Source organism: Empidonax traillii, unplaced genomic scaffold (assembly GCF_003031625.1).
Source record: "Empidonax traillii isolate 1590-97213 ecotype Southwest subspecies unplaced genomic scaffold, ASM303162v1 scaffold1099:size633499, whole genome shotgun sequence".
NCBI lineage: Eukaryota > Metazoa > Chordata > Aves > Passeriformes > Tyrannidae > Empidonax > Empidonax traillii.
This window is the reverse complement of record NW_020956292.1, coordinates 179,981-201,636: the sequence shown is the minus strand read 5'-3', so window position 1 is coordinate 201,636 and position 21,656 is coordinate 179,981. Positions and strand designations below refer to the sequence as shown.

At 42.5% G+C, this 21,656-nt stretch overlaps 1 protein-coding gene across 11 annotated transcripts in view; it reads right to left on the bottom strand.

Annotated features, from left to right (window-relative positions):
• The window catches only part of ABCC9 (ATP binding cassette subfamily C member 9), a 65,554-nt gene extending 44,126 nt beyond the window's left edge, over positions 1 to 21,428 (bottom strand). For 9 of the 11 annotated variants that reach the window (XM_027904853.1, XM_027904847.1, XM_027904850.1 and 6 more), the window contains exons 1-10: positions 21,260 to 21,427; positions 15,213 to 15,307; positions 13,592 to 13,757; positions 11,669 to 11,810; positions 11,173 to 11,294; positions 10,134 to 10,300; positions 9,383 to 9,625; positions 5,185 to 5,379; positions 2,275 to 2,439; positions 495 to 650 (exon numbers count right to left, since the gene is read on the bottom strand). In XM_027904853.1, coding sequence (XP_027760654.1) covers positions 495 to 650; positions 2,275 to 2,439; positions 5,185 to 5,379; positions 9,383 to 9,625; positions 10,134 to 10,300; positions 11,173 to 11,294; positions 11,669 to 11,810; positions 13,592 to 13,736 — 1,335 coding nt within the window. In that variant the 5' untranslated portion in view covers positions 13,737 to 13,757; positions 15,213 to 15,307; positions 21,260 to 21,427. Of the gene's footprint in view, positions 1 to 494; positions 651 to 2,274; positions 2,440 to 5,184; positions 5,380 to 9,382; positions 9,626 to 10,133; positions 10,301 to 11,172; positions 11,295 to 11,668; positions 11,811 to 13,591; positions 13,758 to 15,212; positions 15,308 to 21,259 lie in introns of all 11 variants that reach the window. The other 2 variants (XM_027904849.1, XM_027904848.1) reach the window with 2 other exon arrangements.
• Between the last annotated feature and the right edge of the window lie 228 nt (positions 21,429 to 21,656).

Genomic DNA, 21,656 nt, shown 5'->3' with positions numbered 1-21,656 from the left:
TTTTAGAGTGGAGTTCCTCTGAGCACCATCAGTGCAGCTGGCAGTGACAGAGAAGGATGCAATTGCTTTTTGCTCCTGCCACAAAACCCAGCTACAAGAGGGCACTGCAAAGAGCAATAATTAGCCCTGTCAGATGCCTGTGCCGCTGCCATGTGGCAGAAATAAAAGCAATGGCTTGTGGCAGCAGTGGAAGAAATATGAGCAGGGAAAGGATTGCAGGTCAATCTTTCTAAAGTCACAGCTAACATCCATGACATGGAAATACTACTTAAAAACCCCTCTCTCTCAAAAAAAAAAAAAAAAAACAAAACAACCACTGGCCCTTGGAGAGACACCTTCCCAACCCTTGGAGGAGATGATGGGCCACGCTCCTGCTTGTTTGTCTTCCTGGGAAACGAGCACGAAGACCAGGTTCCCCTCTGGATTTTGTAGCAGTCACAGACCCAACCAGGTTGGAGGATCCCTGAAATGAGGCCCTTTCTTTGATGCTCTACCTGAACAGGCATTGCCCACAGATTGGGGCACAGGAACAAGAACCACATCAGCTGGTTTGTTTCTATGGCAACCAAGTTGTTGATCTGTCCCAGCGTCATCTCTCCCATGGACAAGTTGGACGTGGAAAGCCTCAGGATCTTATTGTATATCATTGCCTGTAGGAGAGGAATAAAATGGAAGATAATAAAATGGTGTAGTTACAAAACAACTGTGGCAGCAGGATGTTTCAAACTGCAGCATCAGCCTTGGCCTAAGACAGCCCTTCTCCCAGTCTCTCACCTGGGACAGAGACAGAGACAGAGGGAGAGAAAGCACAGAGAGAGAGAACTGGCTTTAAAAAGCTCCAGTTCCTCTCAGAAGATGTGTTGCTTAATGCAGACCTAAAATAGAACAAAATGACAACAAAGCATTCAAAATTTAGGAGACTGGCCAAAGATATTTTTTTAATAAACGTTTGGTGAGCCTGCTTTTCTGTGACACTGTCTCTCTCTCAAAGAGACCCTTGTTTCTGAAAAGATTGTTAAACTTATGCTGTAAAGTTTTGATCAGGGTGGGTATGGATTCCTTTGGCTTTCTCCCCTTTACCTGGCCACCTCTTTCCACAAAATTTGCAGGAGCTTAACAGTGTTTTAAATTAAGCAGGGCTTATATCTACTGGACTTTTAAAGACAAATATTGTGAGCCCAGTTCACAGTGGTGACCAAATCTCAAACACTGCAGCTCCAAGAAAGTTTTTTTAAATCATTTATCCTCTTTGACGTGTTTTGTCCAATGCAGATTCTGTAGAATTAATCAGAGATGTCTACAGGCAGTGGTGAATTACATCAGCTTCATATCACAGAATATTCTGAGTTGGAAGGGACCCACAAGGATCATCAAGTCCAGCTCTAAAGTGAATGACCTGCACAGGATTGATCCAACAGCTTTGATGTTATTAGCACCAACTGAGCTAATATGCTCCTAAGAGTCCCCATTTTGGCAAGTGGGAGTCACAAAAACACAAGGAAGTAACCAGGTACTCTTTCTTCTCCAAGTCTGTACCATCTTATCCTGGGAGAAGGCAGAAAACGTTTGAAACAGTTGCAACAGTCCCAGTGAGCACAAAAGCAGCAGCTTCCACTCTGAGCTGATATTCCCATGGTTAGTTACATCTGGCAAAACATCAGTTCCTGCTACTGCTGCCTGTGGAGTTCGGTCTGGGAGAGCCCTGCTACAAACCCACCCACGTGCTGAGCCGGAGCTGCTGGCCCCAGTCCATAAACACAACTGTCACAGGGGGTTAATGGATGCTGGGTTTGCAGACACAGCTCTGCAGATGAATCACTCCCACCCCATCCCACAGGGCTCTGTGCAAAAGGGCATAAATATCCAGCATCACCACTCAGGGCACACGGACAAGGTTCCCATATAACGAAGATGCTTTGCAGATGACTCTGTTCACAGCCAGCAAACTCATAAGGGAACGAGCAAAGCAGATGCAGGGCCGAAATGACACTGCTTATACCTTTCCTCATCTGCTAAGATGTGTTCTTACAAGCACACAGTGAGTGTTAAACTTCTACAGGTTAGTTTTTTTAGCAGAAGGAATCGCTGCCAATGGTTTGGCTGCATCGGCGATGCTGCTTTGCCCAGTTGTAAAAACAGAATAAAAATAGCCTGTGTCTTCTCCCAAACCATCATTAGCTCAGCCTTCAGGTAAAGGACGAGACAAACAAGATGGAAGCACAAAGCTGAAGCTGTTGTTAGGGGAATTTTTTTTGGCAGGACGTGTTTGCTCACCAGCAAGGCACCCCGCAGGTTGATGCCGGTTTCTGTGGTCACATAGTAGGATGCCTGCAGGAATGTCCTCTGCAAGATGAGGGCCAGGAAGAGAAGGACTGCCAAAACATAAACATTCCTGAGGAATTCCTCCGAGGAAAGATAGGAGTTGGATGGGTCCTTCACCTGAAAGAAAGGAAAAAAATCATTCGAGTGCCGTCGGAGGGATTGTGCTTTCTTCAGAAACTGGGAACAAGGAAATTCAGTCATTGCATTAAAATTAAAAATATTGATGGTGTTATGGGAAAGTTATCGAAATCAGATTTCTCACTGTCTTAGATATCGAAATTAAATACTCCACTCGTGTTCCAAAGACTTAGCATCTCAACTTTTAGCAGTTCTAAAATGATCTGGTTTTAGCTGGCAAGTGAGAGTAAGTTCGCCATGTCTGCCTTGCCTTTAGTTTCTCCATCAAATTCTGGTGATTTGGAGCACAGAAATGCTAGTCAGTACAAAATAAAGCTCATTCCACTTGTGCCGCAAAGGAAATATTTTTTATTCTATGGGATTACTTATCTTGCACACTATGGAAACAATTCCTTCCAGAATTAAAGTCTAGGTTACCTGTGAATTCTGAACAAAACAATGCCAATAATCCCCAGAAAATGAGGTTCTGATGCCTCAAGAGGGGAGAGGAAAAAAAATCTTGTTTAAATCACTTTATTTGTTTTCATTTTCTAGCTTTTGTGTTCACTGTTCTGCTCTGTTTAAGGCAGTAAAGGAAACAAATGTACCAAAATACTGCAAGGGGGACTGTTCCTTTGGTATTTCCGATCCAGCTGGAAGCAGGATGTACTGGAATTCTTAGGGAGATTAAAAAAAAGAAGAAGAAGAAGGAAAAAGCCTGTTTTACTGAAGTACCCATCCTGATTCTGAGATGAAAATTTTGGGCAATATAGGAAAGCAAACCACCTTCCCCAGACTCCTTGAAACAAGGGTTGTTTAAGTGCATGATTGGTCAGATAAATACATTTGAAAACCCTTCACATTCTGCTGCATCAAACCTCCCCATGTTTTCATAGTGGAGTTATCAATAATAAAATAACATTTGCAAATACCTTTTTTTTTCCAATGTATGTAGAGTTCTTACAAATTAAGGCAGAAAAAGCATAAAGCTAAGTTTGTTCACATTAATTGAAACTCGAGAGAATTTAAAGCAGAAATGGGTAATAGGAAGAACGACCAAGAGAAAGTTCATCAAAATCCATAAATTAAAGGCAAATGTATTCTGAAATGTGGCCAAGAGAAATAGTGACTGTCACCAAGCCAGACCTTTGGAAGGGTTTCAAGATTTCCAACGATTCCAATCTTCCCTTTAGCCAGGGCTGATTAAAACTTTAAGAAACCCACAACTGAAACCACTGCACTGAAGAGTGAAGAAGACAAATGAAGCAGAAAAGATACAGATTCCTAACTCTGAAATCCAGAAGTTATTTTGAAGCTTAAATACCTTATTTGTTCAACATGCAAAAGAAAAAGAAAAAAAACCCCACAATATTTTTGAAGGCAAAACATGCACTTTGCCTTCTGACTTGGTGGCTCAAGTCCAGCATGTGCAGGTTCCAGGATGATAAAGAGCTTTATTTGATAAGCTGCACAATTAAACTCTCCTTCAGAGCAATGAAAGTCTGAAGCCAAACTGAGACCATCAGTCAAGAAAACGAATGTCAGGAGGGAGCTGCCAAGAAAAAGACATTTGGATAGTGGTGATGGTCAAATACTTTATCTGGAGGGGAAAATGATGTTCCATTACGTACCTGTCTGCTTATTCAAATACAAATTACTGACTTCATAAAGTGTATGGAGATATCTCTGTTATCAGGAGACATGTGGGAAAATTTCTTACTCGTTTCTTCTCTGCTGTCAGTCAGTAAAATAACTTTGCCTGTATTTTTCTCTAATGAAATAAATTCTTTTTCTTATGTTAGAAAATGTTCTGTATCAGAGGCTTGTTCAGTGCTTAGAGGTGATCTCTGAAAGTTCAGTCTCAGCGGAACTTGAAATGAACTGTATCCCAGTGTCTTTAGTGAATTTTTACTATCAAGAAAGTCATAGAATAAAGTGAATGTTTTTCAATTTCTCACTTGTGCCAACCCATTTCATCATTGCAATCAGCAGTATAATCAGCCTCAAACAGGGACTGACTCCTCTCAGCTTCCCAGTGAAAAACAGATTTCAGAGAGCTCAAACCTGTCACTGAACTGCAAACTGAGAAATGGATAGAAATTAAGCAAAATTCTCAGGTTGATCCTTGCTGGATGGATCACTGAGGCACCACCAGTGGCTGTCCTGCCTGGAGCAAAGAGGGACAGTTGAAGAGGAGCAAAAAAGCCGTTCCTTCTCCCCAGAACTGCTGGGATGACTCCATCAAGAGGCAGAGAGCTGGGAAACCTGAGGGAATGGCCTGGAGCTGCGTCAGGGCAGGTTTAGGTTGGATATTGGGGAAAGGTTCTTCCCCCAGAGGGTGGTTGGGCACTGAACAGGCTCCCCAGGGCAGTGGGCACAGCCCCAAGGCTGGCAGAGCTGAAGAAGCTTTTGGATGATCCTCTCAGGCCCATGGTGTGACCCTTGGGGAGGGTCCTGTGCAGGGCTGAGGGTTGGACTCGATGATCCCTGGGGGTCCCTTCCAGCTCAGCATAACCTATGATTCTGTGATTCTGTGGAACTGAGGGAAGCCTCCACTACCTGTGCTCCATTCCTCTGCTCTGGTTTGTAACTTCACTGTCTCTCACAAAAAAAACTGAACCTCAATTTGCTCATAAGAAAACATAAAACAGTACAGTGATGATCATAAAAGCTGAGTGTATTAAATACCCATCATGAACCCAGAACTAACCTACCCAAGCCTTTCAATCCCTGCTGTCAGGTTACCTTTTCTGTGGTGTTTGTGTTGTTGGTTGTGTTCTGGAAGCCCTGGACAATGCCAGAAATGCACAGTGGCCCAGCAAAGCCCAGCAGATCAGCCAAGTACCGGAAGGTGCTGCTGAGCAGGATTGGTCTTCCAAAAGCACTGTACATGGCCAGCCATATGGAGGGGCTCCTGTTGGGCTGGTCTTCCACTTTTTTCTGGAAAACAGAGAAACAGGTATCAACACACTAAGAAGAAGCCTCCCTGGCTTTATATGGCAACATCCCGGATGCCCAACCAGTTCCTGAAAGGTGAGGTGGCAAACAAAGATACCAACAGATTTCAGACGTCCTTCACAGCAAATTCAAGCTCTACCTCTCCTCTGTGCCTGTGGTTTCTCATCTCTACATCCTACACCTTTTCTGAACTTGTGGGCACAGGAATGCAAGCACAGATTAATAGCCCTGGCAGGCAGCCACTGCTCCTTGTCACATGTGTGCTCGGGGAAATTCTGACCTTCCAGCCCTCGCCCATGCAGGTAATCCTGGTTTCCCAGTGCCTGTGAAACCACCTGGACCAGTAAAGGCTTCTGGTGTGACAGAGAGATTGAGGGAAAAACACATGGACGGTCGCCTGCAAGATTAAATCAGCTGAGGGTCATTTCTTGCCTTCAGTTCTGTGAATTTACACACTATCACCAGTCTTGCCCTAAAACACCAGCCAGCAGATCTCTCTCTTTTCCTACTCAGAGGAGTTCTGATGCTCCTGAGCTCCCTTCAGTCTAACAAAGAAAGCATTTTACTGAGCAGACCCGTGCTCTGCAGAGTGCTTTCCTTTCCGTTCAGGCAGCAGATTCTGACACTCTAAAAAGGCAGCTGTCATTTTTCAAGTAGCACAGATGCCTGCAAGTTGTAAGCCAAGCCCTCTTGAGCGTTCACAGAGACATTTTAAGCACAGCCCAGTAACACCCCCCCACCCCTAGCCCAGCAAAGTCACTCGAGTAAAGAGAGTGTGCCTGTAGCTGCCTGGCTGCCTCCTGTCTTTTTCCCTCTTTTCTTGGTTTTTCTCTCACTGCCACTTCCACAGGGCCATGGAATTTGTGTGTGGTGCCAAAAATGTCCAGGTGGACCAGATGGCTGCCAGGGGTTGGGCCAAAAAGCTTAGTAAGGAGGAACAAGCAGCTTGGGGACAAACCAGGGCCAACGTTTCAGGAAGGGGTAAGAATGGAACTGCTTTTTCTGAGGACAAAAGGCTCTGGATTTGCTGCCTAGTGGGTGTTGAGCTCCAGTGCACTAAAGGGGCTGCTGTCACCCTCCTCAGAAAAATGATTGTCACTTTAGCAGCTTGATAGGAGCTTAGCTAAATAATTGGGAAAACACAGCTCCCGTCTTTTGGGAAGAAAAAAAAAATTGTCATACTATCCTGGGCATTCAATTAATGGTAAATTTGGTAAGTCCTTATTTCTGTAACAATTTAATAGTCATTTTCCCTGCTACTACAACTCACACATTCGTCATCACTACATGAAATCCAGTAACTTTTCACTGGAAAAAATACTAATTCAATCAAGTTATCTAATCATCTCTGCTGCTAAAAACTGTTGTCTCTTCCTCTTTTAATCAGGACATCATATTTTACCTGAAGTATCTAATGGGGAGAGGGGAGGAAAAGCGGATTTTTCTTCCAATCATAAGCTCTTTTCCAGAATGGTTCTTGAGAGTTATGGGCCTGCAGAGTAGTATGTGTGTTGTTTGTGCCAGCCCTACCCTTTATTTAGGTGCTGAAGGCAGATCTGTCAATCACCACTCATTACAGATCAACTGGGCATCTGTTTGTTTAAATTTGCAGGGATTATTTCTGTTAGAGTAGCCAGTAGCATTCGTTGTTGTGTTAATTACCCAGGATGGGCTGCTCTCCTCAGCTGTGGGACTTGATTGGGTTTTCCTTGCCTTTGTCCCCTCCCTTTCAAATCCCTGTAATTTTCTCTACCTGGGGCACTCAGCAGTTGAAGCAGGGACAGTAAGGGAGAGCCTGCTGGTAAATCAAGTCACCTGCAAGGTGTGCCTCAGCAAACATGGAAATCTGATTGTTCCCAAAGTTCTGGAGCTGGCAGAGTGGTCCTGGTGCTGTAGGGCAATGCTCTGCCCCTGTGATTTTTAGTTAACACACTTTCTTTCCTCCTTGTTTTTATCTTAGCAGGCAACATCCATCAGGGCACATGAACAGCAGGCACAGGGAACTAACTAATGGTCCTTGACTTTGCTTTTGCTACCACACTCCCGAAAGAAAAGCTTTCTATTGACCATCAGGACAAGTTACACAGAAAATGAATCTAACATCCATGTGCTAAATCCATTTTCACATGTGGGATGTGTGGTGCATTAGGATGTGGTTTGAAACATCTAGACTGCTTGGGTAGGAGCTGAAACAAAAGCCAAGCAAAACCAGAAACAGGATCTTTTTTTTTTTTTTTTTAGGGTAGGGAGGGGATGGAATTATGTGAGAATTTATTAAATTATTTTGATTTTCATAGCGTGCAGAAGAGAGAGCAAGGCAATGTCACGTGAGCTGTCTCAAAGGCATTTTGCAATGCAGAATCCTGGTGGTCATGCTCACTGTCTTTCATCGAGGTGTGATAAGGAGGGGTTGCAGAGGAACAGAAGCTTTCCCTCTGCAGGGTCGTGGAGCACAGCTGAGATCAGCTGTCTCCAGGCACAGGCAGGGGTAACCTCACTTAATCCAGGGGGTGGTGGGGGGCTGCCCTCCCTTCCAGTGGAAGATTAGTGTAATATACACACTGGCAGCAGAGACAGTGACAGATCATCTCTTCCAGACTGCAGACCACGCTCCAACCTGAAGAATTTTCCCAATTATGTGGCTGTTTCTGGCCCAGCCATGCACAGGCCAGCACATTTCTCCACAGGGATGAACTGCAGTGAGTTCCACTGCCTGGATCCTTGGATTTGCTTTAGCCATTTGGTTTACTTTAACTTTATCTGTGGAGAACCAGTTTACTTTAGGGTTACAGGCTGTTTTCCAATATTAGCACAACTGTGATAGCTGTGGTAATCTCAAGGTTTTGGGCAACTCCAGACCCCAAAATATCTGATGTAAGGCAATATTAGAAACATAGGTGAGTGTAACTGCATGGGGCACATTCATGAGGGTCTTCCTACATGCATGACACGCACCAAGGGAAGACACACACCCAAAATTTGCACCTTTAACTTGACTTTTGGCCTCTGAACTGCATATTTGTGCAGACACAGACAGTGCCTGCAGATGTAAATGAGCTGCAGGAGTTGTCCTAGTGCATCTCATTAAGAATGGCCCAGAGACTCAGGGCATGGAGGTGCCTAAGACTCTTTGGCTTCTTCAGTTAGAATTTAGGCACCTTGAGGAGCTGGCCCAAGGAATGCACTTCTCCCTTGCTGGGAAAAGCCCAGTTCCAATGTCTCAGTAGCTTTCTGCTTAAAGCAGAAGGATCTTGATCTTTGCTCTCTACTCTCTGGAGTCACTGTCTGCAAAAGGGAAGAGAAGCAACTTATATCCTTTAAAATATAAATAATTGTGCTGATTATGGTTTCATCACAGAGGGCACAGAAAGGAGCCTGCAGCTCCCTACTGGGAGAAGAGAGCTGCCTAAATACATCCAGAAGTTTCTCTGGGAAGTCCTTCTCTTCCCCAGTGAGTTTTCCCAGCCATGCTTTCTGTGCTGGGTCTGGCTGGGATGGAGTTAATTTTCTTCATGCAGTGCTGTGCTTGACATTGGTGACCAAAGCACTGTTAAGACACCAGTGTTTTGGCTATTTTTGATGTGTAGTTTTGGCTATTTCTCTTTCTGGAGGAAAAAAGAAGTGAAGGTGAGTGTTTCCAGCTGATACTATGGACAGAATGTCTTCCAATTTAAGATGCTGTCTGGAGTAGCTCAGATTCAGACAAAGCTTTCACTTTTAAAATCTAGCAACCAATCATTCTGTTGTGGTTTTAGTTTCCATTTGCACTCTATCTGGCAACTCCCTCCTGCTATAAATTCACTTAAAACCAAACATCAACTATCGGACTGGAACTCCCCATGCCAAGTTTCACCTTGGAACAAACAGTCCTGAGTTAAAAACTCCTAAAACTAGGATTTCATAAAAAAATGTGGAAAAAAAAATAAATTCAGAGTGACACTTCACGTTTCCAAGGCCAAACAGTGACACGAACATCTGTGGTTACCTTTTGTTCCTCATAGGCTTCTTTGAGACAGACGTAGTTTGTCAGTGCTCTCATTGCAATCGGGAGCTTTCCAATGGCCTTCAGGTCCACAGGTTTCTTGTGGGCGGATATAATGAGAGTGTTCATCCACCAGTAAGTGGCCTTGGAGAGCAAATTGACAAAAGGCTGCAGAAACCTCACCCCCAGGTCCTGCAGGTCCTCTGGGGGCTTCACTTTCTGGGGGTTCATGAAAAACACGTACCTCTGGAGAGGAGAAAACAGACAACAGCGTGCTCAGAAATTATCTTATTAACAGTGATCTCTAGCAAAAAAAAAAAAAAAAAAATTAAAAAAAATACGTACAGTACAGCTGCAAAGTCAAAATTGCATTTATGCAAATATGCCCCTATCTATATAAATATATTCACTTTGTCTCTAAATATATGTAGATGTAGATATAGATATAGATATAGAAATATAGAGATGAATAGATAGATGGATAGATAGATAGATAGATAGATAGATAGATAGATAGATAGATAGATAGATAGATGAACACAGTCACCCATACACACCAAGCCCAGGGGACACACCAAGGACACACATTTTAAAGACGTGCCCACTGATTTCTACAGAATCAACAAAATATTTATAACTAAGCTAAACTTGGGCCTAAATTTGACACAAACCAGAGTTACTGGGACTAAAGACCCACCTTCACCCCTGTGATGCTGCTGATGTTTTCCCAGACCCTGCTAAAGAAGCCACATACCCTGACCCGGATGACGTTGATCTCCACAGCCATGAGCAGCCCGTAGAGGATGACCATAATCCCAGTGATGCAGAAACGCAGCTGAGAGAAAGGGACACCATCCTGGCAGTACCTGACCAGCTTGATGGTTTTGGTGACAAAGGCCATTATCCAGTAAAGGAAGAGAGCTGTAAAACAGGCGCAGACTCATCGTGAAAATAAATAAATAAATATATATATGAGAATTTAACCACGCCAGTGCCTCAGAAGTTTCAGCTTCCATGTCCCATCCCTGGAAGTGTTCAAGGCCAGGTTGGATGGGGTTCTAAGCAACCTGGTCTAGTGGAAGGTGTCCCTGCCCATGGCAGGGGGGTTGGAACAAGAAGCAGAAGTCTCATAACTTAACAAACATCACATTGCCTCTTTGAAAAAGCAGGGTGCATCCCCAGTGAGAATATGGAAATGTGCCCATTTTAAAAAGGGCTTCCTGGAGTTTAGTGGTATCCTGAATCCTGGCTTGTGCCTGTCACCAGCTTGTTCAGGTTGCTGAGTGATAGGTAATTTGGACAGTATGAATTTGTATGAATTATTATCCTGTAGTGTCTAGTCTGACCATCTCCTGACTGAGACAGCAGACTGGATAACCTTGGAACCAACTGCAAAGGATGTTGAGAAACAACAGCAACTACATGTGATGGTTTGTTGTCAGATTACTGTTAAAAGTGGCCTTTTGAAATAGTCCTTTTGAGTGAAGACAAGTTCTTCCTCAAAACAATGAGCAGTGTTGAGAAATACCTAAAAGCTCATGACAAAAACACAACAGTCATCTGTTTTGTGATAATTTTAAAAATAGTTCTCAGCATGTACTTTATAAAAGGTGCAGTAACTCCTATGATGCTGTTAATTGGAAGAGCAGAGAATTATCCCTCTGTCTTTTAATATTCTCACATATTTCACCCTCCTCTTCACTCTACACAAGCTGACTTCGGCTAAACCACTGGGTCTTGTAAGAATACATAAATATTAGACTTGAGTACATAAATATTAGACTTAGACTTACCCAGCAGTAACTTTGGAAAGTTAGATGTCTCAATATTATGGTAATAGACTATGGACACAGTGGCAGCCACAAATCCCATTATAGCTGGTAGAAAGAGATGCAGGTGGCGAGATTTCATTTGTCTGAAAATAAATCAGGCAGGAATGAGTGAATTTGATGCCTTTTTTCACCACCGTGTGAAACCACAGGTGTTCTGCTTATCTATTCAAGAGGAAAAACATGACTTTCCCAGGGACTAAAAAGGATTTTTTTTCCACGTGAATGCTTTAAATTTTGTTAATATTTACTTGCCATTATAGCATGAGAGGAGAACAAGTGCTAAGAACAATCACCTTCATCCCACCAAAATCTGGACAGCTCATGAAATGATTCTGTGATTTTTTTCAGAGGGGGGGGGGAAAGCCTCTTTATGCTTTACAATCTGTCCCATCACACATTGAGGCAGTATATTAATAATGCAATTAGCTTGGTTGTCCACCAGAACTCCGTCACTCACGTGTCAGAAACGATTCCCTCTGCGATTTCACACACGTGCACGAACAGGAGGGTGAACGTCAGGATCCACCTCAGGTTGTGTCCAGGGAAGTGCAGCCAGGTGTTGTGGTGGATCTGGACCTTGGAGCTTTGGCTTCCCCAGCCTGGGAAATGATGGTGTAATGGAAGAGAAAGGTTATCACAGTGATAACCGGTGATTTTTCTAGTCTGATCCATATATATATATATATATACACATATAATCAATAAAAACACCCTACAAGGCTATAGGGGCTGCTGTGACTGAAAAGATGAGCCAGGAATGTCTCAGTTGCCATGTCATTTCAACCTAACCCTGAAGACAATGGGGCAACAGTCTTCCCACAGTTGCAATTAAAGAGGAGTCATCCCTGGCCAAGAAAAATGGTGAGAAAACAAAACAAACCAACCAAAAAAAAAAAAAAAGAACCTCAAGTGTCATCCTCAGACCAGCAGATCTGAAGTAATGGCATGACATCACATCTTTCCCAGTCACAGACAAGAGCAGGCCAAGTTTTCCACTGACATAAAATTTGCCTCCTCAAATGAAGCCTCAAAGAGATACATTTACTTCAAACAAAATAACATGCAATTTAAGCTATTGGGGGGGGGGGGGTTTCCCATAACGTTGTCAGAAAACAGAGGGGATTTTCAGTGGCTGCAATGCTATTTCAAAATTAATTGGATGATACCTGTAAAAAAAACTAAAGCAGCCACTCAATGCATAATACAGAATGTTGCTCTGATTTCAAAGAAAGAGCCAGCACTGACACAAAAATACAGCACTCTTGGAAAAAGTTCTCCATAACCCTTGTTTGAGTTGGTTTTTTTTAACCAGTCTTTAGTTATTTTGTTAGAACTTTTTACTTATTCCTTTGTTTAATTATTTAATTAGTTTTCAGTCACTGGATTATGTTATAATATCTTATTTAGGCTATAACATATTGCCTGGTACCAAGTGTTTTAGCCCACAGGTTCCATTATTCAGTCACTTCAGAGTCTTTTTGTATAAGAAAAGTTCCTTAAATCCCCAGTTCAAATATAGTCCCAAGCTCAAATCTTCCTGGTGAAAGAAATGTATTACTATGAACATATGTGACACCAGGAAAGTGGCATGGAAGAACTGATGTGCCATTTCTCATGCAGCTGTCAGGAGAATATTTGTTTTCATTAATACTTAGTATTAATAACTTAATACTTTCATTAATAACCACCTTTTGGTGGTTATTTAAGTCTCTTTATCTCCTATGATCCATTTGACAGCTCTGAAAAGGTATGAACTGGGATAAAGAGATAACTAGAGACAAAAAAAGTGTCATTAGAGTACTATTTTAGATACGGGTTTTATACAAGAAACTGTGAGTTAGAGCTGTTCCACTGTCCTAAATTCCTCAAGGGGGATTTATCATTTCTTCTTTTCATTCCTGTGGGGGGGAAAAATATCCCTATAGCTCTATTTCTGTTTACAAATGTTGGCAAAAGAAGCAATTACTCTGTTCTAAAAATTTCCTACACTTGTCCTGTCCTTAGTTCAAAGTTGCACATTTTAGATATTCCCCGAAATTCACATCACTTGAAGGGAATTCAGACCCACAGCCCTGAATCTTCTAATGTCTAATAATAGCAAAGGTTGCAAGTTGGCAACCTCAGTTCTGAGGAAAAGAAGTTTGGCTCTGATGCCTCCGGTTTTCATCCATCTCTTCACGCTGATTAGTTCATTCACATCCAGAATGCCCACATTTAAAGCTGGCTGGCATCACACCCTCTGGGTGAAGCCATTCTGCCTCTTCTTTTTTTTTTTTTTTTAAATCAATAAAGCATCCAAAGGTTTCACCACAAGGCGAATAAAACCAGACCGAATATAAACCCGTGCTCGGTGGGTTTGCAGGATTGCTGATCGACTCACCGATGAACAGGATTGGGAAGGTGATAAAGAGCAGGAAGACATGGGGGACCAAGTTGAGGGCGTCCACAAAGCAGACATTTCTCAGGACCCCAGCGCTGATGTTGTAGGCTGAGGCATTGTCGTTCCCACAGAAGGCGAGCCTCATCGCTCCCACAGGGTCTGGAGGCTGCAAAAAGAAAGAGAGGTTTTTTGGCTACCAAGCGTGCTGGCATTCCCTTTACCTAAAGATAAAAAAAATGGAATAAAGAGACACTGAACAACCCAACACAGTTGTATTTTGAAGGCTATTTTGGGCTACTTCAAGTAATAGCACGCTAGAATGAAGGCTGTGTTTATGAGACATTTATATTTTGCTGATATTGTTTATATTTAGTTGTATTTACTATTTACAGTAAGTGCTGTTTTTAAACAAATTGTGCCTTTTAGTGTTCATTACGTGCACAGATATTCTCCCTGTGAGAATAAGGAAGTTTTGAATAAAAAGTATTTCCATTTCTCATAAGAAACCCCAAATGGCCATAAGCTGACTCCTGTGTGTAGGTGCTTCTCTGATGAGCCAACACTGCCTGTGCAACGTCTCTAACCATTTGTTGCACCACATTCTGCTCTGGACCTTTGATATTTATGATTTGACAGCTTTGCATTCAGCGATATTTTGTATTTCTTCGTTGTTGCACAGAGCAACAGCCACACACACAAGTCATCGGAGATGACTGACAAACCCTTACCCAAAGTAGGTAGTACTGAAGATTGCACAGGCAGTAGATCAGCATTTGTGCTTGATCCTGCAAATCCTCGTGCACGTGCTCAGACTCATCCAAGCAGCCCCTGACTACCACGATTTCTTAGAGACTATCTTTGTACACCGAGATAAGCTCATGTGTTCGTGCTTGCAGACCACAGTGTGACCCGTCTCTGGCTTTCATCAACCTGTGCATCTCCTGTTTTTTTCATTCTTCCCTATCAGAAGATGAAACAGGTTTGCAACCAAAAATGTTTCCTTGCTCATTTCTTTGCCTGAGACCTATGAGGAGCAGCTCACGGGTTTGGATTGGGTTATGCAAAACTCATTTACTCACATCATCCTCTTTTCTCAAATTTTGCACGCTAAAATAGAAAGGATATCATTAATTCAGCAGAGCACGCTTCTCCAGCAACATTGGCATTAATGACAAGTGATTTTTTCTGAATCAAAACAAGACAGAGATGCAAAAAGGCATGAATGTAGTTTAAATTAAGAAAAAAAAAAGTTAGTTAATGGGGAGAAAAAGGTTTTCCTTCTTTCCTCAAATAGTTTAGATTAATTCTGTGAGCTTAGTTATTTAAACAAGGTAAGCATAAACTACTCAAGTAGTCCCTTAGAGGGAACATAAACATGCAGACCTTCAAAAGGAAGAGAATTCAAAGAGGCATTTTGAACCTCTGCTAAACCCCCTTTTCACTTTTAACTACCTTCTTGCTGGATCTGAAAAGCATAATCCGTATTGAAACACATCAGTGACATTTGTAAAGGAGTTTCTTTGAAAAGAATGTGAGAAATGCAGTCCCTTTCCCAAATATATCAGCAATTTATGGCTGAGATTTGCCAGAAGTAAAACATAACTCGCATGCATGTACTTACTGTGATGCAAAAGCTGATAGACAACCCACTCAATCTTCAGAAAAAAACATCTGCTAGTAGTCCAGAACAATTTGATGGAGAGTTTGGCCCATTCTCTATAATGAATAGAGTGACATGACCACTATCATTCTATCACTTTATTTTTATATAGAAACACATTAATCAATAAATGAGACTAGCAACACAAAAGAAATATGATGTTAATATGAATTCTGACTTAATTGGGGAGTTATTAGCAAAAAAAAATACAGAACTTTTCAAAAAGCTGCACAGAGATCGTGTGGGTTTAACTTGTAAAAGCTTGGCATGTCTCCTTTAAGAGAAACCTAATGGTAATGATAATCTCTTGAAAATCAGAAGTGCTGTTTCCTCATTTTTATCAAAGGTCAGAAGTCCAAGGGAGTTCTGCTGGGAATTTTCCTCCCTTTCCCACAAAGAGGACTCTTTTCTGAGACCCTGTAAGATGCTGTTGTGGTCTGGTGGTTGGAGTGGTACTGAAAGGCAGGAGAATCCTGGGTTCAAACGAGCACTGAATCATTGACTTCCAATGTAGTTTTTGGCTTCTGGTCAAACATAAATCTGGGAGAAAGGATTAAAACCAAGTCCAAGGGAAGCTATGGGAACTGTTGGGGGTTTTTTTCCCCTATTTTTCTGGAAGGGGAATGGAATATAGACAGTAGATGTTCCTGTGGAAAAAAGGACTATTAATTTTGTGGACAGTGTTATCTCCTAGTTAACACACTCTTAAAACCAGTTGTCCTTTGCTGAGAAAAGAATCTGGTCCTATTAGTTAATACTCAAGTGTAGAGACAGTGCTCATCATACTGGTGATAATTTTCCAGAGTAGGTATGAGCAGTTTATTCACAGTGCTTTTGTTACATCTTCACTTCAAAAAGGAAGTAGAATTTAATTGTCTCCTGTTAAAATGAGACAGAAAATCAAGCCTAAAAAAAATTCTAAAAAAAATCCCCAGAAAACAAGAAAAATTATAGTGTTGCCAATGAAATGATAGAGGGTAACTGGCTACAAATTCCCAAGATTTTTAAATCAGAAAACACTTCATCATTAATCAGCATATCCAGGGACCATATTCACTGAACCTCCACAGGCTTAAAATCTGTCTAAACATTTTGGCCAGCGTTGTGCTGCTGTGCTGACCCAACGCCTCATAAAGTGCCAAATCATGAAATGCTCAGCTTCCCTTTTCAGCAGCACCCACCTCAGGACACACACCTACGACAGCATGGCAGTGACAGGGAACAGAGGAGATAAGAACTCTGGGAGCATTCACAGGCCAGTGACCCTTCCTCCCTCCCTTCCTTCCATCCTTTTGTCTGGGAATGAGCTGTGACTGGTAGTGGAGGACTCATGTTCTGCATCTGTTGGTGTATCCCAGCTTCCCTGACACCTCCTGGTGTCTACCCAGACAGGTTGCTGGCAGCAACCTGTACCTCCAGGAGCGGTGTGTGGAAACACACTGCAGGACAGCAGAGCTCCAAGGGATCCACCATTCCCTTCCCACCCATTTCTGGTGCAGAAGGCAGATCTGTTAAACCCTCCACGGTTTTGTGGCTCAAACTTCTCATGCCCACACTCAGATCCCATGCCTGGAAAGTTTAGTGTAACTACACAAGGACACGTTCTCAGGGCTGTAAACAGCGTAAGCAGCACGTTCAAAAGATTCAGGAGAATAATTTAAGAGTCTTAAGTTGCATTTTCAAACCATATTTCAGTATTGGGAGTTCTTTCAAGAAAGAGATCTTTAATCATTCTAAGAATCATAAAGATTTTTAAAAGGTCTCGGCTATACTGGCTTTTTAATGAGGTTTTGAAAATCTTCACTCAAAAAACTGAGCCTGGAAATGAAGACAGTTTGAAAGACCTTGATTGCAGATACCAAATGAAAGGTGGAGTGAAAAGCCACTACTCCTTCCTCTGCTGTAAACCCATAAGATTTCATCTCATCTCATGCAATGAAAAGGTGAAAAGGAAGAACAACAAGCTGAGGAGGAAAATTAAGCATTGCAGTCGTGGTTACTGTTGTAACTCATCAAAAACTGCAGCTGGAAAGGAAGATGGAACACTTTCATGATTTAGTGAGCCAGTGTTGGGCTTCAGTCAGCACTGGGTCTGTAGAGAGGTGAACCAGACCTTTAGAGAGGTGAATCTTGCCCGTGTGCTGTTTGTTTCTCTCAGTGCTGAGCGCTGTGCAAGCACATCACTAAACACATGGAAGACCTCTCATATCTTTCCCAAGCACCAGTTGTTGACCACTGCCAAAGACAGGATGCTGACCACATGGAACAGCAAAACCTGTAAAGAACAGCCGTGCTGGAGGTTTGGGAATTCGCCCTCAGCAGGCCAGAACACAAAGCTTACTCAAGGTTTCCCACTCTGCAGCCAAAGGGGATTTTTCTCCTCACCAAAGATGAGGAGGCAGGTTTTTTAGGCCACAGTAAAGATGCAGGGAGATATTAGAGGGTGAACAGGGCTGCAGGGGTGCACGAGGAGAAATTTGAAGAGATTTCTGTTATCAGTGGGTGGAAGGAATAAAAGCAGTTAATGGTGCAACTGAGAGAGGGTATCACTCTCCATAGCAGCCCCTGCCTTCCCACACCTGCCAAGAGCCTTTCCTTGGGAACACCAGCAGCAGCACAAAGCCAGCCTTGCTGGAACTGTGCTCAGGTGAGTTAAGCAGCAAAGCCAGGTTGTTTTATCACCCTCAGCAGCCTGCTGCACTGCAGGCTCACAGTCCAGCAGAGAGCCACACGAATATTAGTTCAGCCTCAAAATTAACAGTCTTAATCCCCCCGGTGCCAATTCCCAAAATAAGAAGCCCTGCTCACAGCAAGATCAACACCAGTGCTGAGCTATTGCACTTGCCATACTTCAGTTCCAAAGTTGGCTCATGTGAGACTGCCCCGAGGACCACAGGAACAAGAGAAGTGGAGAAATGTCCCACAGTTTCTTAGCAAATCTTTATCTGTGGGTCCCAAAGGAAGGGGGGAGTCACTGGAAAGCAAAGACCTCTCCTTCTCATACGGATTTACAAAGATCTTTGCTCTAAGCTCATGCTCAGGTGGGAACCTTTGGAGCTGAAGGCTTGTCTGCGAGCAGATGGCTTTGACTGGCAAAGAGCAGGGGGTGTAAAAAATGGGAGCAATCCAACTGCCACATTAAAGCAATAAAATGGATAACCCAAACAGGAGCATTCAGGAGAGAAAAGGTGAAAGGGGAGCAAGTTATTCTGAAATCTGTTGGTCATCTGCAGTTATTGGCCACTGATATTTGTCAGGCAGTAACAGCCTTTCAGAGTAGCTGTTGAGATCCTCATATACTCATTTCATGACAATATTGTCCATAGTTGTTACCAAAAAAATGGCTTTCCCAGGGATAAATTCTCTTTCTCTAGAATATGGTAGGCCAACAAGTTATGCTGGGGTGATTACACTGAAGTGGGTACATCACAGTATATCTGCTTCACTGCTAATTACAGCAGGAATATAAAAATTTGCTGTGCTTTATAATAATGTTGTCAAGTATACCAGGTTAAATCTGTCATTTCAGTCAGAGAAAATGCAGTAATGGGATAAAGATCATCTGATAATAAGGATGCGCTACTTGAGGGTACCAGCTACATTCTTCAGTAGGGGTGCCAAGTACCAGGTAAGTTTTGGTTTTAACACTTGTAAGCTGGCAGGCCTTTGCCCTTTGAAGTTATTGGCAAATGACTCACTTTAACTCACATTTTTATGAACACTACAACTCATCAGAAATTCTCAGAGGTGGTTTTTCTTCCTCCCTCTGAAAAATGGCCTTTGCTGAACAGTCGCCTAGGAGCTAAAGCCACCAGCAAAACTTCACGGGGAGGAGGTGGGGGGAATGGAAAGAACAATCAGGAGGATTGGGCCCATGTGGGTGCCAGTGGAAGGCAATTCTCAGCCCTCCTTCGCATCATTTGGGACTCTGATTCCCTGTTGGTTTGCTTTAATGAGGATGTGAACTATCTGAACAGCAGTTCACCCTGCAATGAAACGGCTAAAAAACCTTGTGTCCTTTAAACATTTAGGTTTTTGTGCTAAAATCCCCATCACTGGCAAGTTGAGACTTCCTGGGATTGGGCAAAGGTGTGCAGACATAGTCAGAACATAACAGAAAAACAGAAAAAAAAGAAAAAAAAAAGTGATTCACTGTGAAGAAGACAGAGGTTTTGGGAAGACAGAAAAATAGGTCAAAGTAGTAAACACGAAAATGACATAACACCGAACCTAAACACTCACAAATATCATTTTAACAAGCACAAATGGGGATTCTCAGGGCACTAAGCCAGTTCATGAGATATATTTTCCACAAGCAGTTGTGAGGAAGACAATGGAAAAACGGTAGATAATCTGAATTTCCATTAAAATCATGAGAACAGCCTCGCATCCTCACCAAGTACAAAACTATAAGAATTCTAGTGAAAGACATTTTAACTACCTTAAGGGTCTTTTAAAAGTGGACTTAAAGATCTTCACATTCAAGAGTTTCAACTCACCTGGATTATACCTCTGTTCGTCATGCTCTGCAAGATACTTATGACTATAAAGAAAAGAGTATAAATACACTCCTCAGGTGCAGCTTCCTTGGGGGAATAAAAATATTTTGAAAAACATTTATTGCAGTAGTTCTGTTGCCTGTTATTTAAAAAAAAAAAAATACATGGATTGATAGCTGCACTTCCTAATAAAAAGAGATCAGTTTACAGAGCATTTTTGTGTCTCAGTTCAGATCGAATTTCATTTTGGTCTTACACATGATATGCATTATATGCCTGTATATGCACATATATATAAATGTCTATATAGAGAGACAGACATGTGTATGCATATAGGTGCAGGATTGAGAGAAAGAACTCCCAGTTACACAGAAGTTCTTGTCTTCTGAATAAACCAGTCATTGCAAAAGCAAGAATTTTGATTTCCTTCTTGAATTTCACAGAGTGAATTTCAGCTAAGGACAAATCATGAATTTACAGGTTTGAACAGACACAACACAAGGCCTAACTCTGAGGTTTGCCACAGATTTTAGGTGAGCGCTCTGAATCTTTTTTTTTTTTTCCTTTCTGGGTTGAAAGCTTCTAGTTTGTCTTTCTTACCCTCCTAAAAGCACTGGACCTAACTCAGCCTGTGTGATCTACAGTCCGTGCATCGCTTGCAAAGAGTTCTGGCAAAACGCGCCGCCCCCTCTAAAACTTGTTTTATAAAAAATGATCCTACACAAAATCCCGTTTCCTTTTTATTCCTCTTTAAGCTGTGACCACCCATCCTAGACAGACCCCTCTTCCTTGCTGAGCACTGCCCCAGTTACCCTGGGCCCTGCAGTGATGAATTACCTCTGGTGCCTGTCAGCCTTCGCATCGCTCGCTGCCGTAAACCAGCAGCCTGATCCAAACGTTGCTGAAGTCAATGCAAAGAATCTCATTGACTTCGGGAGGATTTTTTGGATCAGGCTCCGAACACAGCGAAAATCACAGCAGCAGCGGTGCTAAACGGGCTGTTGGCACTGCAGAGCACCTCACACAGACATCTGCAGTGGTCTCACGGGTCTAACACATCGCTTTCTTTTCTCTTTTTTTGGTTAAGTTTCTCCACACACTGCCATTCCATATACACCAGCGTGCTACCCTGCCCTGCTGCTCTAAAACCCTCCGCTTCACATGCCAAGACAGGACAGTTTAAAAAGAAAAAAAAAAAAAAAAAAAAAAAAAAAAAAAAAAAAAAAAAAAAAAAAAAAAAAAAAAAAAAAAAAAAAAAAAAAAAAAAAAAAAAAAAAAAAAAAAAAAAAAAAAATCAGCAGGAGGAGACAGTAAAGACTGAGAACGCCTGCGAATGAAAAAGGAAAAGGAAAAAGAGATTGGAGTTGTAATCCCAGGAAAGAACGAGGAGCAGCCCTGTCCCAGAGATATAAAGGGAAGGAGGAGGAGGTGGTTAGTGGGAGATAATGGGGGAGGGTCATCGCATGCCCCGGTTGGTTGCTGAGTGTTAGAAGGAACTCTGCCGCTTACCTTTGGCAACACAAACCCCAAATACCAACCCAAACTGTCACTCGGCTCTGCTATGTGATCAATACCATCCCGATGGCAGGATTTTCCTCCACTTAGTGAAGCTGCTCCGAGCCCTGGAGTGGAGTATTTTTAGGCTGGTGATGGGAAGATCAGCTGCTGCCTCCTATCGAGTTTCCAAAGTGCACAAACTCTTCTTGTCTTTCTCAGGCGCTGGAGGGGGCAGGAAACTGGGAAGAGACAGGCAAGCAAAAAGCACCGATTTTTCGCCTCCTGAAGCTGCAGTCCCCTGGGATTTCTTCTGCTTGCTTTTATTTTCATTTTTCCCCTCTCTAGGACTCCAAGAGGCTGCGTTGCAGCGCATGGACTATTAGCAGATGGCTACTCTGAAGTCATTGAT